Source organism: Moschus berezovskii, chromosome 27 (genome assembly GCF_049115385.1).
Source record: "Moschus berezovskii isolate FMDL1 chromosome 27, NW_MosBer_1.0, whole genome shotgun sequence".
NCBI lineage: Eukaryota > Metazoa > Chordata > Mammalia > Artiodactyla > Moschidae > Moschus > Moschus berezovskii.
Window position 1 is genome coordinate 8,455,959 of NC_142486.1, and position 14,950 is coordinate 8,470,908.

General features: G+C 53.6%; 1 protein-coding gene across 2 annotated transcripts; it reads right to left on the minus strand.

Annotated features, from left to right (window-relative positions):
- Positions 1 to 1,270: 1,270 nt before the first annotated feature.
- On the minus strand, positions 1,271 to 9,362 carry TRIM50 (tripartite motif containing 50). Of its 2 annotated transcripts, none has more exons than XM_088832931.1 (6): positions 8,964 to 9,362; positions 5,962 to 6,057; positions 4,935 to 5,165; positions 4,811 to 4,830; positions 4,150 to 4,274; positions 1,271 to 2,722 (listed from the first exon to the last, which is right to left on the minus strand). In XM_088832931.1, exons 1-6 carry the CDS (start codon positions 9,360 to 9,362, stop codon positions 2,133 to 2,135), a joined length of 1,461 nt encoding a protein of 486 aa, XP_088689057.1. In that variant the 3' UTR covers positions 1,271 to 2,132. The 2 variants fall into 2 exon arrangements, with proteins under 2 accessions (XP_088689057.1, XP_055264907.2); XM_055408932.2 differs by having other exon boundaries at positions 4,811 to 4,833.
- Positions 9,363 to 14,950: the final 5,588 nt, after the last annotated feature.

Below are 14,950 nucleotides of genomic sequence, written 5' to 3' on the forward strand. Positions count from 1 at the left end.
GCCACCCTGCCTAAGTTGCTCCCCTAGGTTCTGGCGTTCCATTCTCTGACCTCCTTTCCATCAGTCTGATATTTTCTCCCCTGGGGCAGACTCACCCACTTCCACACTGTTCGTACAGGACAAAGTTAACATACACTAAAGTGGCATAGCTGCACACCCTCCACCCCAACCAACCCCTACCCTCATCTCCTATCTCAACTGCAGCATCCCATTTTGTTTTGTTGGCTGCACTGCACGGCATGTGGGATCTTATTTCCCAGACCAGGGACCAGGGATCGAACCCTCACACCCTGTATTGGAAGGCAGAGTCTTAACCACTGGACCACCAGGGAACTGCCCCCGCTGCAGCATCATCTGTTTTGAACCTAGATCCCTGCAGGTGCTTCTCTGCCAGTGTTCCACTTCTTTCAGTTTAAATGCCAATTTCACACGAAGAATTAATTATTCTTCCCTCTGTCTTTTGCATATTAGATGTGTATCAGTTAAGGTCTTTCTGTTGCAAGTACAAATACTCCGGTTAGCCAATTGAAAGAGAGGATTTATTAAATGGGTGTAGAAGTATGCCATCATGGTCTGGCTGAAGGCAGGGTGGTGCACACAAGGGAGTCGCCGAGGAGAGTTTAAAGAAGGGAATTTTCTTAAAAGAACGGTCAGAGGTGAGGAGGCCGACGGGTGATGGCGCAGAACTCAGGGCTGGCAACAGCGCTGTTCACCACCAGGAATAGAGGAAGAATTACAAAGAGAGGGGGACCCTGCAATGCATAGACCAGCAGGCGGAAAAGCGAGAAAATAAGTACCTCCAACTCCCTTCTGCCAGCCCCTCCCATCAGCTGAACCCAACAGGAAGCCAGAAAGATGTGCATTCCAGCAAGGCCAGGCCCCTGGACCACGCAGGATGGAGAGCAGAGGTAGAGTCGTGAAACTGAAGGAAGAGCTACACAATCAGACACCAAGTCTGGAAGGTGTCAAGCATGCAGCAACCAAGGCCAAGGCCCGACAGATGCAGCTGACCAAGAGACAACAAGCAGGACTTCCCTGGTGGTCCGGTGGTTAAGAATCCACCTGCCAATGCAGGGCACAAGGTTTGATCCCTGATCTGAAAGACTCCACATGCCATGGAGCAACTAAGCCTGTGCACCACAACTCCTGGACCTGTGCTCTAGAGCCCAGGAACCCCAACTACTGAGCCCATGCACCTAGAACCCATGCTCCACAAGAGAAGCCACCACGGTGAGAAGCCTGCCCATCGCAACTAGAGAAAGCATGCGCACAGCAATGAAGACCCGGCGCAGCCAAAAAAATTAACCAATTCTTAAAATTTTCAAAAAAAGAGACGAGAAACAGCTTTTGATTATTACTTAGACAGCAGGAGGAAGATTAGCCAAAGGCAGCAGCTCATGTAGGCCTTGTTGCCCACGCCAGAAAGGATGGTGTGGAAATCAAAGGGCTCGTGGCTGTGAGATGTGGCCCCACCAGAGGCTGGAGCTGCTTTTAAAGACCCGACCATAAAGCAGCATGCACGTGTGGCAACTGATCACTGCAAATCATTTGACAAGGAAGAAATAGCGTCTATTTTATTATCCTTAAAGTTCACAGTGATGGGGGAATTATGTGTGGGCGTGTTTCCACCCTCAGGGGGAAGAGTGATCATGGTTAGGAGGGGCTAAGGGAAGCCTGGTCTTCCAGGTGGCACAAGTGGGAAGAACCTGCCTGCCAATGCAGGAGATGTGAGACGTGGGTTTGATCCCTGGGTCGGGAAGATCCCCGGGAGGAGGGCATGGCAACCCATGCCAGTATTCTTGCCTGGAGAATCCCCATGGACAGAGGAGTCTGGCGCGCTACAGTCCACAGGGTCTCAAAGAGTTGGACATGACTGAAGTGACTGAGCATGCATGCACAAGGGAAGCGCAGCTTGATCCTTGGACCCCAAGGCCCGACTGCTGGTTAATAAGCAGGTTAATAGCCCAGATAGAGGTTGATAAACATGTCCCTGGCTACCATAGTTATTCTCCCAACAATAAATGTTTCTGGGGGCACCCAGGCGAAGACCTCCCCAAACAACGAAGTCATTGCCTTCGCTCACCGGAGTCAGCAGGACCCCTCAAGCCCCCATGCCAAGCGGAAAAGCAGCCTTACAGTTTGGTGGGCTGCAGTGGGGAGAGGTGGCTGGGCCCGTTGGGTGGGGGCAGCACCATGGGCAGGGAGTTGCTGCCCCTCTCGTGCCAGCACGTGTCCAGGATGGGGTACAGCTTGCCCTGGAAGTCAGCCTGGAACGAGTAGAGTGGCCGCAGGTCGTCGGGGTGGTCGGCGTCGAAGAAGGTGAGCTCCCCCTGCTCATAGTGCAGGTAGATGCCGATGCGGTGGGGGTGGCCCGCCACGGGCAGGGGCACCCGGGGGCAGCTGAAGGCCTCATACACTCGGCCCTCCTTCAGGCCAACGAGCCACACGCCGTGCTCCGGGGACTTGCTCAGCTTGCCCTTGCGGCTGGCCGTGCCCTTGATGACCCCCAGGCGCCAGTCACTCTTGCTGCCCACCACCACCTCCCAGTAGTGGCGGCCGCAGGAGAAGCCCCTGCTGGCCAGGACGCACGTGCTGTAGTCGAAGCGCTCGGGCTGGCTGGCGCGCCGCTGGGCCAGGAGCCCACACTGCACCACCGTGTTGCCTTTGGAGAGCTCCAGGAGCGGGTGGGCCGTGGCCGGATCCAGCTTGAGGGACTCCGGGGCTGGAGGAGATCAGAGTGGGGGTGTGTTCAAGCCGCGCAGAAGGCAGCCAGCCCTGCCCAAGGGAGGCCAGCGGGAAGCCCTGAGCTTCTTGGAAGAACCGTGTCCCTCATCCCTGTATCAACAGGGCCTGGAAGGGGTAGGGCTGGAGCAGGCAACCCCGATTCTCTGAAGCAGCAAGTGATGCCTGAAGGGTGGAGAATGGGCCACTGTGAGCCCAGGTGTTCCAGCCAGGAACACGGTGAGGGTGGCCTGATTAAGGCAGAGGTGCCGATGGAAGGACCTGGGAGATGGCCTGTCACGTGGGCGCCTTAGCTCCGCTCCCCAGATTTTCTGGAGATTCTAACAACTGCAGTGGCTTCTGTGGGTATGCCAGCAGCCCAGTCAAGGACAAACTATCCCAAATGACCTCTGTGCTGTCAGCTGACCTGTCTCTATCTAAAATGTGCAAACATTCATGGTTCAGAGATTATCTGCAGGTCTTTTTTCTCTCCCCTTTCTTCCCTTTTCTTAAAATATATTTATTTGGCTTCCCTGAGTCTTAATTGTGGCACATGGGATCTAGTTCCCTGACCAGGGATTGAACCCAGGCCTCCTACATTGGGAGAGCAGGCTTAACCACTGGACCACCAGGGAAGTCCCCCTTCTCCTTCTCTTATAGCAATCCTGTTTTTGCCTTTGTTGGGTGAAATCAGTCTAAGTGATTTCCCTCATATGCTGGTAATGAAGGAGTTAAATGTCTTGAGTTATTTTTTGGCAAAGCAGCACCTGCCATTTATTAAGCATTAAACCACACATACCCTCCCAGGTGGCAAGGTGGTAAGGAATTCGCCTGCCAATGCAGGAGACCCGGGTTTGATCCATGGGTCAGGAAGATCCTCTGGAGTAAGAAATGACAACCCACTCCAGTATGGGCAATGCCGTGGACAGAGGAGCCTGGCAGGTTACAGTCCATGGGGTTGCAAAGAGCTGGACATGACTGAGCACACAAATTGCACACTTCTATTTAGAATACACAGCCCAGCAAGGTGAGCTCCTTACAGACAAAGAAACTGAGGCTCAGGGACTATACATGGGGAAACTGAGGTTCAGGGACTTCTCTGCCGGTCCAGTGGTTAAGGCTCTGAGCACCCAATGCAGGCGGTGAGGGGAGGGGTTCGACCCCCGGTCAGAGAACTAGATCCCACAGGCTGCAGCTCAAAGATCCCACAAGCTGCAACTAAGACCCAGCGCAGCCAAATTTTTTTTTAAAACAGGAAAACCAAGCCTCAGAAATTAAACCACTCACCCCACTCACCACTTAAATATGGAGCTGAGCTTGAGCACCCCCTGCTGGCGGAAGCCCAGCCCTGCGCCCTCATGTCAGCTGCCCCAGCCTCATACAATGGAAGGACTGGGGAGCTGGGCGGCCCAGGGCGGGGGTGCTCACCTGGCAGAACCTTTCGGAAAAGCCTTTTCCACACCGTCAGCTTGATGTCAGCCTGGTGCAGGCCTGGTCTGAAGGAGATGGGGCTGAAGGCACCTTCAGAGAGCCGGGCCTGCTGGAGCTCTGGGCTGAAGTCAAAGGTTCACAGTGATGACAGAGCTGCTCCCCAAGTACCCCAGCCTTATCACCTACGTGCAGGTCCAACCGGCCGAGGCCCCACTCAGAAGACCGTGCACTTGAGAGCCCCATCGTGTCCCCCCACCAGCTGCTATCTGGAGCCCTGCTTCCATCCCGGCAACACTCCGCATCAGTAGCTCTCAAAGGGCAGGTCTGGGACCAGTAGCATCACATCACCTGGGCCTTGTCAGAAATGCAAGTTTTCTTGGGTCCCACCCCAGACCTGCTGACTCAGAACTGATGACTGGGGTCTGTGGTTAAAGAGGCCTCCAGGTGGCTCTGATAAGCTGCTTGAAGAGCACGCCTCTCAATCAGGGGAACCCCGCCCCCAGCTCCAGCTGGAGTGGAAACCAAACTCAGCCCATCAGATCCTCTAGCCGTTCACCCAGCTGTCCTTAAAACTAAGGGAAATTGGAAAAAAACAAACAAAACAGGGAGACACTCATAAATGTGGCCAAAGACAGCTCCGGAAGTGCATGGGGAATACCTGGAGGCCATGGCGTGGTACTTCTGGAAGACAAGAGGGAGGCGGGTTAGGGCACCAAGGAGGCCGTGCAGAGGCCATTAGGAAGGGGGAGGCTCTTGGGGACATGGGGGCCTCGTCCGCTCACCCGGATGAATTCGTGGTGACTCTCAGTGCCAAACTGCTCCAGCACACCCGCGACCTGGACCAGCCGCTCCTGAGCGCCCCGGGCCTGCTCCAGCTGCATGTCCAGGGAGGCCACGAGGCCACGGGTGTGGCCCTCCACCCCCTCCAGGCAGCGGGCCTTCTCCTCGTCCACCAAGAGGTGGAGCTCCTGGAACTCACGGCGGATCACCCAGCTGAAGACATCGGACTCATTCTGGGACAGGGAGGAGCCGGTCAAAGCAAGAGCCGAGGCTGACCTCGGCGTCCCCAGAGCCTGGCAGCTCCGGCCTTCCTGGGGCCTTCCGACCGTTCTCGGTCCTCATCCCCAAGTCCGAGGGCTGACTCCTGTGGGGGTGTTCACACTGCATCTGGGTCCCTGGATGCAGCCCCCGGGGAGGGCAGCAGTGGCAGGGGAGAGGCTGGGCCCCCGGCGCCCAGTTCAGTGCAGTGACTCTGCCTCCATCAGATGGAGTGATGCTGGCTCCCTCCCCGGGGCGAGGAAGATTCACTGAGCTGACTCTCAAGGACGCTGGTCTTCTGCTTCTGTTTTATGACTACCTGGAGGGCCCGGGCTCCACACCCTCTCAGCCCTAAGGGCTCCTCATTTAAGAAAGGTGGTCAGCCCCTGAGGGCAGCAAGCTTCTCCATGCCTGCGCTCTGAAGGTACCAGGAGGGCATCGCACAGGCTGTCAAGGTCAAACAGACACAGGTGGCAGGGGCCGGGCAGTCATGCCCACGCATTAAGCTGTTTACCTCCAGGACTTGGGCTTTGAGTTCTCTCAGTCCCAAGGACGTGGAGGACACAAGCCAACTTGGAGACAGCCCTGACAACTGTGGTGAATTCCCCCAGGAGCCTGTGTGCTTTTTCCCACCCCGCCTGGAATGCTTTGAAATTCTGGCTTTATAGGGAAGGCGTGGGTTCCTGTAAAGGACAAATTGGAGCTGGGCTCTTCAGGAAAGGGGAGGTGGCTGGCCCTGGGCAGGGGGGCACCGAGGGCAGGGGTACTCACCACAATCCGAGTCCTGTTGTTCACCAGTTTGGCGATTTGCTCATCTACCTTCTTCTGCTCCTGCTTCAGGTCGGAGATGAGGGCTGCTAGCTCCTCCTGGAGACAAACGGTCCATGGCCCCATGAGCCATGACCCCTTCACCCTCCCAGCTCCTGTGGCCAGGGCAGGGGGCAGCCCCATGAACACAAGCACTCCCAGTGGAACCAGGGAGCTCCCTGGGTACCCTCGACCCCCAAACAGGTAAGACTATTCAAGAATACTCCACACTGACGGCAGCAACTGCCCAGACAGAGGAGGGTCACCCCTCTCTGTGACATTGACAGAGACGCTAAGCGTTGTTATAGCCACCAGAAGTCACCACACAACATCCATGCAGGGCGACTGTCGATCTGAGGTCAACACTCCCTGCATGGAATGCTGCCTGTAGGGTACCCACCTGGTAAAGGTCCAGAATTAGCATTTGATCAAGAGTTATCACAAAAAGGCTGGCCCCAAGTGAAGTCAACAGTGTATGCAGTGGCCCGGGTTATACCTGGTGACACTTTACTCCCTATGAAGACCTGAATCCATCTCTGGCAGCCTTGGGCCCAGCCTGGATTTAGGGCTTCCAGGCTGCAATAAACTCTCTTCCTCTGGGCTGCCCTGGCCCCATATCCAGCCTAACTTTAGGGGTCCACCAGAACCACCTAGACCACCATCTGGCTGCACGACTTGATGGGAGCCCAGCTGGTCTGTGCCCAGGGACTGTGCAGAATATTTGGTTTAGATGGTCGGCTGCAAGAGCCTTTCCGGAAGAGAAATGAGAAAAAAATAAAACCAGCATGGAGATGAAGGAACAGAGTCCTTGCTCTCCATAACAAGACATCCGAGCTCACAGGAGTCTGAGAAGGGCGCGGCAATAGCAACCCTCCCAAGGCAAAGAGAGATGGTGTTAGTTCTTTCTCATCAACTGGGCCAGTGTGAGAGGAAACAGATTGCACAAATAAAGTATCTCAAGATCTCAATCCACAGGAGGAAATAGGAACGCATGAGAGAGATCTGAGGGGACTTCCCTGGTTGTCCAGTGATTAAGACTATGCCTTCCAATGCAGTCGCGGTTCAATCTCTGGTCTGGGTGCTAAGATCCCACATGCCTCATGGCCGAAAAACCAAAACATAAAACAGAAGCAATATATTGTAACAGATTCAATAAAGACTTTAAAAATGGTCCATGTCAAAAAAATTTTTTTAAAGATCTGATAAAGGAACTGAATTTAGTTGCATCACAGACAGAAGTCTTGAGATCACAAAAACCCACATCCAAAAACTAGGGTCCAACCCTCCCAGCTCCGAGTCAGAGATGACAAGCTCCCAGAAGTCTCCTTTTCTGCCGGGCAGCGCTCTGCTCATAAAACTAGACTCAGTTTCACTGCACTGCAATTTTGCTTCCTCCTTTCACAGCCCCCTAAAACTACTCTTGCCAAGGTAACCAATTCTTACTGCAAAATCTGACTGGCTCTTTTCAATCTTGAGCCGACATTTCACACAAGTGACTTCCTTCAAAATGCTCTGTTCTTCCAATTTCCAGGAGACTGCATGCAGCCAGTGCTCCCAAGTCCTCTGTGGATTCTGTCCCTTTTGGGGTTCTCTACCCAAATCTTAAGCCCCGAAGCTCCTGGTGGGCATTCTTAGCGTCTTCCCCATCACCCTGCAGACTCGCCTGGTCAGTCTTTTCTGCGCCTCAGACTGCAAAGACCACCTGCATGTAGGTTACCCCCAATCTCTTATTCCCAGCCTCACTCTCCAGTCTACTCTCAGGCAGAGATTGGGCCACATCATGACTGTTTAAACACTTCCAATGCTGGTCATCCTAATAAACCCCAAATCCCTCTCACGTCACACAGGCCTTTTTGTGAGCTGGCCCCTGCTTGCCTCCCCTCACTCCCAACTCACTCCCCCTTGAGCTGAATGGAATAATGTCTAATTCCTCAAATGTGCCGTGTCGTTTGCCCCCTGGTCTCTTGCTCATGCTCTTTTTATGGAATGCTTTTCCTCCCCTTCAAGTCCTCCTGAGGGTTCAGGTCTCAGTTTAGCAGTCCACTTCCTCCAGGAAGCCTTCCCAGACCACCCAAGACCATGCAAGAGCCATGTTCCAGCTGGGCTCACCACTGTCTGTATTGAACCTCAACAGCAGCACCTGACACTCGGGATGGTGTCAGACCCCCAGACTGTGAGTGCTGGTGCAGGGTGAGCTTCTTGCCCACTACTGTACCGTGGACACCAGCGCCGCCCGGAGCCATACTAGAGCTCCTTTCCCACTTGACTCCCAGGGTCAAAGGGGCAAAGAAAGGCTGCCCAGAGCACTCGGCCAGGAAATCCCGGGAGCAGTTTCCAGGGGCCCCTCTGCCTACACACCGTGATGTGCTTCCCTCTTCCTGTCCCGCCCCCACCCTTGTCTCTTGAACTTTGTCATTCCTGGTCCTTATTCCCCCTGTCCCCAGCGCTAAACTCCAGGCCAGGTACCCTATGACAATTTACCTCCAAGAGCCCTTCCTCGATCAGTCGCCTGGGGAATGAAAAACTGGCCTTGGTTTGAATCCTAGCTCTGCCACCGACAAACTGTATGACCTTGATTAAGACCCTCACGCATTCTCTGAGCCTGTTTCCTAATTTATAAATACAACAATAACCCCACTCTTCATAAACCTTAGATAAATAGACTAAAGATGATATCATTATTATTCATTTTAAAACGGTGACCTGCTAGTTCTGAGGCAAGGGTCCATGAGGACAGGAATCCATTGATTCCACAAAGACATTTTGGGCATTTACTACCTGCCCCGGCACAGCTCTAGGTGCAGGAACATCCCGGGGCATGAAACTAAGTCCCTGCCCTCACCTGCCTCAGGGTGAAGTCCCTGGAGGGCTCAAGAATCTAACGAGAGCAGCAGAGGAAAAGAAAGCTGGAGGTGGAGGGCAGCAGTTGGTGATGCAGGGCGGCCCCCAGTGGCCTCGCTGCCCACCTTCGTGCGGCTGTAGACGGTGGAGACGGGCGTGACCCGGTGGTGCTGGTGGGCACCCAGCAGGCCGCAGAGGCCACAGATGAGCTCCTGGTCCTTCTCGCAGAAGAGGCTGAGCGGGTTCCGGTGATGTGCACACACCTGGGGCTCCGGGTCCCCGGGGAGCTGCAGGGCCTCGATCACCTTCGCCAGGGAGACGTTGGGCGGGGAGCTGCTGTAGTCCACCTCCCGCCGGCACACGGGGCAGCGCAGCTCCGAGGCCAGGTGGCGGGACAGGGACACCAGGCAGCCTTTGCAGTAGGAGTGGCCGCACTGCAGCATCAGGGGCTCCTTGAAGACTTCCAGGCACATGGGGCACTGCAGGCGGTCCTCCAGCTCGAGCACACTCACCTGCCACGCCATCCACGGAACTGGCGGGGGCCCAGGGCGGCCTCCCTGGAGCCGGCTCCCTCCACTCCTTTGGCCCCCAGCCCCAAGGGCCCTGAAAGGAGAGGCTGTTAAGGACGCCAGCCTTCGATTCCAGCCCTGACCCACGATGACCTTGGGTCTGTTTTCCAATCTTTAAATCAAAGGACTTAAATGAAAAGAGTGGTCACTTGGAGGTCCAGGTGCCTGCATTTTAAACTCAGATTTGGAGGTAAACATGAACGGGGCCACCTGCTGGGTCACCTGAAGTGACACTAACAACGCCAGCTCCAGCCCGGCGGGCGTCCTGACCTAGAACTGGGCAGCAGAAGCAAGTCAAGGTCTTTCCCAGTTTCTAGATCAGTTCTCAAACCGGCGAGCAGCTGGTGGAAGCAGAGTTACAACAGAATTCCTGAGTCACGCCATCACGTATCTCCAGTGAGCCCCAGAAACCTGTGCTTACAAGAGAAACCCCCCAGGCCATTCTGAAGCAGAATTCTGTCTTAGAACAATACTGCCCAGGAGCTGGGATCTTGGAGCTGTCTCCTGGGCTCCCACCCTGCTCCCCTGTAAAAACCGATTGGGACTGAGAAGCATCTCACCAGAAGTCAGCAGTGGCCCAGGGAGGACCCCGGCACTGGCCTCTCAGGATCCTCCGAGCCCTCCAGCGGGGCCTCACATCAGCAACACTGACAGAATCTGCTCGGCCTTCTCTTCTCCCCGGGATGGGACGGCAGGTGCAGAGACCTGGGATAGCGGCCGCACACCTAGTCTCTGCCCCTTTCCTCCTCCCCTTCCCCAGAAACGCCCCTGTGCCCTCAAGGTCGCTGAGAATCAGGTGCAGGCTGGGCCACATCACGGGACTAGGGAGGGAGCCTCTGCTCGGCCAGCTCTGATAACGGTGGCGCTTGGGTACTCACCTTGGCCAGGCCTGGGGGAGGGTCGGAGACAGAGGGACCGGGTACCCGTTCACACCTCACAGACCCCAAAAGGGAGTGGACTCGTGCTTTGACACAGTTCTCTCTGAATCTGCATCTCTCCCTCTTTAGAATTCTGAAGATGTTCTTGCTTCCCTAGATTTTAAAATTGATATATACCTTCTATAAAGCGCACAAATATTAACCATAAGCTTGAAGTACAATTTATACATGTGTGTGCACTCTCAAGGTCAAGATACGGAGGACCGGACTTCCCTGGTGCTACAGTGGATAGGAGTCTGCCTGCCAATGCAGGGGACACGGGTTCGAACCCTGGGCCGCGGAGATGCCACGTGTCACGGAGCAGCTCAGCCCATGCCCCACCACTGCTGAACCTGCACACCCCCATGCCTGTGCTCCGTCCATAAGAGAAGCCGCCACGAGAAACTCGGGCACCACGATGAAGCATAGCCCCTGCTCACCATGACTGAAGAAAGCCCATGCAAAGCAACAAAGACCCAGAACAACCAAAAAAAAAAAAAACCGAAGTAATTAAAAAAAAAAGATACAGAGAAGGTTCTGGGTTGGTGACTGTACCCACGTGCTGGGAGGGTGCTGCACCCCGGTTCCATGGGAACCCGAGAACTTGTGCTCTGGATCTCACCCTACACACCTCTTCATCTGGCTGTTCATTTACATCCTTTATAATAAACTGATAAACAATTTTTTTAAATATCAAGGTACAGAACATTTCTAGCACCCAGAGGCTTTATAACATGTCCCTGAGTCAGAACCCCTAAGAAAGGGAGCTGCTATCCTGATTCATATCATCATAGATTAATGTGGCCTGGTTTCCTTTTTTTTGTTTGTCTATGCTGGGTCTTAGTTATGGCACATGGGATCTAGTTCCCTGACCAGGGATCAAACCTGGGCCCCCTGTATTGGGAACTCAGAGCCTTAGCCACTGGACCACCAGGAAAATCCCTGGCCTGGTTTTGAATTGCAAATAAACAGAATTACCTATATATTCTTTTGTGTCCAAGTTTTTAGTCAATATATTGAATTATTATTATTAGGTTTTTTATTTTTATTAAATACATTTTTACTAAAATCTTTCAATGGTTTAACACAAAGATAAACTCAAAATGGATTAAAGACCAAAATGTAAGACCAGAAACTATGAAACTCTTAGAGGAAAACATAGGCAGAACACTCGTCATAAATCAAAGCAAGATCCTCTATGACCCACCTCCTAGAGTGACGGAAACAAAAACAAAAGTAAACAAGTAGGACCTGATTAAACTTAAAAGCTTTTGCACAGCAAAGGAAACTGTAAGCAAGGTGAAAAGACAACGCTCAGAATGGGAGAAAATAATAGCAAATGAAACAACAGACAAAGGATTGATTTCCAAAATATACAAGCAGCTCATACAACTCAAGACCAGAAAAACAAACAACCCAATCAAAAAGTGGGCAAAAGACCTAAACAGACTTTTCTCCAAAGACATGCAGATGGCTAACAAATGCATGAAAAGATGCTCAACGTCACTCATTATTATAGAAATGCAAATCAAAACTATAATGAGTTATCACCTCACACCAGTCAGAGTAAAGTTGATAAAGTGAAGTTGTTTAGTCGTGTCCAACTCTTTGGGACCCCATGGACTGTAGACTAGCAGGTTCCTCAGTCCATGGAATTTTCCAGGCAAGAGTACTGGAATGGGTTGCCATTTCCTTCTCCAGGGGATCTTCCCTACCCAGGGATTGAACCCAGGTCTCCCACATTGCAGGCAGACGCTTTACCGTCTAAGCCACCAGCGAAGCTGATCAGAATGGCTATCATCAAAAAGTCTACAAACAATAAATGCTGGAGAGGGTGTGGAGAAAAGGGAACACTCTTGCACATTGGTGGGAATGTAAATTGACAGTCACTGTGGAAGACAAATTGGAGAAGAAAATGGCAACCCACTCCAGTGTTCTTGCCTGGAGAATCCCAGGGACGGGGGAGCCTGGTGGGCTTCCGTCTATGGGGTCGCACAGAGTCGGACACGACTGAAGTGACTTAGCAGCAGCAGCAGCATGGAAGACAAAGGTTTGGATTTAATTTCAAGGGTGGTGGGAGCTATTGGGGGGTTTAAAGCAAGGGAATACGATCTGATTTACAATTTTTAAAGATCACTCTGGCCCACTATGGATCATAGTGAGCTGAGCATCTGGGTGGATGGACAGTGATGCCAAGAAGATCAAGGTGAAAAAGGCAGATGGGCGAGTCCAGAGTCAGACGCCTGAGAACGAACAGGGGGAGCGACTGAGTAGCCCAGCAGTCTGCAGACTTCAGTAGACCTAAGAATCACCTGAGGGCTTGTTAAAACAGAGGCTTTTCGACCCGGCTCCAGAGATGCCGATTCAGGAGTACGGGGATGGACCCAATTTTGTCCCAGTTTTCAAACGTTCCCAGGTAACACTGCTGCTGGTGGTCTGAGCACTACACTTTCAGAGCCACTGGAAAAGTCAACTGGACTCAAACACGTGGAGCCCTGGGGCCCGGGGAGGCTCTGGGCTGGCCGGGCATATCACATACGTAAACCTGTGGGAATGGTTGGGCTCTCGGGGATTGGGAATTGAGAAGGGCGGGGGTCCATAGACAGGGCCCTGAGACTGCTAATGTTTAGAGATCAGGAACAGGAAGATGACTGAGAAGGGACAGCCGGGCTGGTAGGAAAATCAGGAGAGTGTGGTGACCAGGAAGGTGTGGCAGGAAGAATGACTGCCCAAAGGACATGTGTGGGTTAGTCGCTCAGTCGTGTCCAACTCTGTGTGACCCCATGGACGGTAGCCCGCCAGGCCCCTCTTCCTGTGGAATTCTCTAGGCAAGATCTCCTCCTCCAGGGGATCTTCCCGACCTAAGAATCAAACCTGCGTCTCCTGCATTGCAGGCAGATTCTTTTCCATCTGGGCCTCCAGCGAAACCCACGGATGTCCCTCCTTAATTCTTAGGATCTGTGAATATGCTTCCTTAGACGGCAAAAGGAACTTTGAAGATGTAATCATTACAGTCATGGAGCTGAATTATTACGGTGGGTCCAATCTAATCACGTTGCCCCTTAACATAGAACATGCCCTAGCTAGAGTCAGAGATGCAGCAGGAGAGGAGGCAAGCTTATAAAAACATCAACCAGGTAATATTCCCTCTCAGCCTGAGAAGGAATCAGCAAGCAAGCTGTTGCTGACTCTGAGATGTATAGGGGCCCACGTGCAAGGACCACAGAGTAGCCTCTAAAATGTAAGGGTCACTGTTGGCTGACAGCAAGGACACAGGGACCTTGAGCCAAGAGCTTCAAGGGCCTGGATTAGCCACCGATCTGAATGGGTTTTGAAGTGGATTCTTTCCCAAAGCCTCGAGTGAGGCCAATGCCTCCATCTTAGCCCAGCAAGACTGGTGTCAAGACTTCTACCACTAGGCCCATGAGAAAATAAACGTATTGCTTAAAACAATTCCTTTTGTGGTCAACTGTTACAAGAGGCAAAAAAAAAAAAAAAAACACAACTAAATACAAAAGCCAAAAGTAAACAGGCAGTTAAAGGTCAGTTCACCTTCATCAAATGCTGCCGAGAGTCCAGTAACTGGAGAACAAAGAGGGAGCTAATGGATTTGGCAACACGAGTGAATGGCGGCCTGAAGCCCGGGAAAGTGGTAATTGAGAGGAAAAGAAAATGAAGAGTAAGAAGGTGGAGACAGGATAGTTGAGAAAGCCTTTGCAGCAACCCTTCTGAGAAGTTTTTCCCAGGAAGACGAGGAATGAGAGCACCTGTACCAGGAGGGAGACTTGGGACAAAGATCTAGGCCTGTTTGTTTTTAGCTGGGGGTCTCAAGGATACACCTCGAAATGTAATGACTCAGTGGTCAAGGCAAGATGGGTGCAGGAGAGATGGGACGCCCAATGGCGTCCAGTCCTCAACTTGGCAAGAGTGGGAGGAGGTAAGGAACAGGTTGCAGCGGGTGGGATCCCGGGCCGTTCTCCCTTTGTACCAGGAGCACACAGGTGTAGCAGACTTGCTGATGGCTAGGGGCAGGCCCAGCATCCCCTTGCTTTAGCAGGAACTGCGCAGTTTGACTTCAAAGTGCCATCCGCCTCTTATGAGTCCCTGGAGCCGGGAGAAGGAGGGAGGGTTGGAATCACCCACATCCGTGGTCCTGACCGTTCCAGCAGCCCCACCCCCACCCCGCCTCTGGAGCTTTGTCCTCTGCAGCGTGTCCCGCCGGCCACGTGTCCGCAGCGGCTGATCCTCAGCACCTGCACATCCCATTCCCTGTACCCTCGCCGCAAGCTGCGTCCCGCTCCCCGCGCCCCTGCGCGTGTCCCGTGGTGCGTCAGGCGTCCCGTCACGCCCCACGCGACCTCAAGTAGCGCGGGATCCCGCTCTGTGTGCGCCCCAACCCCACCCCCGCCACGTGCCCGGTCACGTGATCCGCCGGGTGTCCGCACACGTGGTCTGGCGCGCTCCCCGAGCGCCCACTGGCGGTTGGCGGCGGTTGGAGCCGAGCGATGAGCGTCTCGCGACCCCTGAGCGGATTGTCACGGTTGGACGCGGAAGACCCGGTATAAAAGGGCGACCGCGTCGCTGTGGGGCATAGGGCGGCGGGGCCTAGGGGCAGGCGGTGCGGAA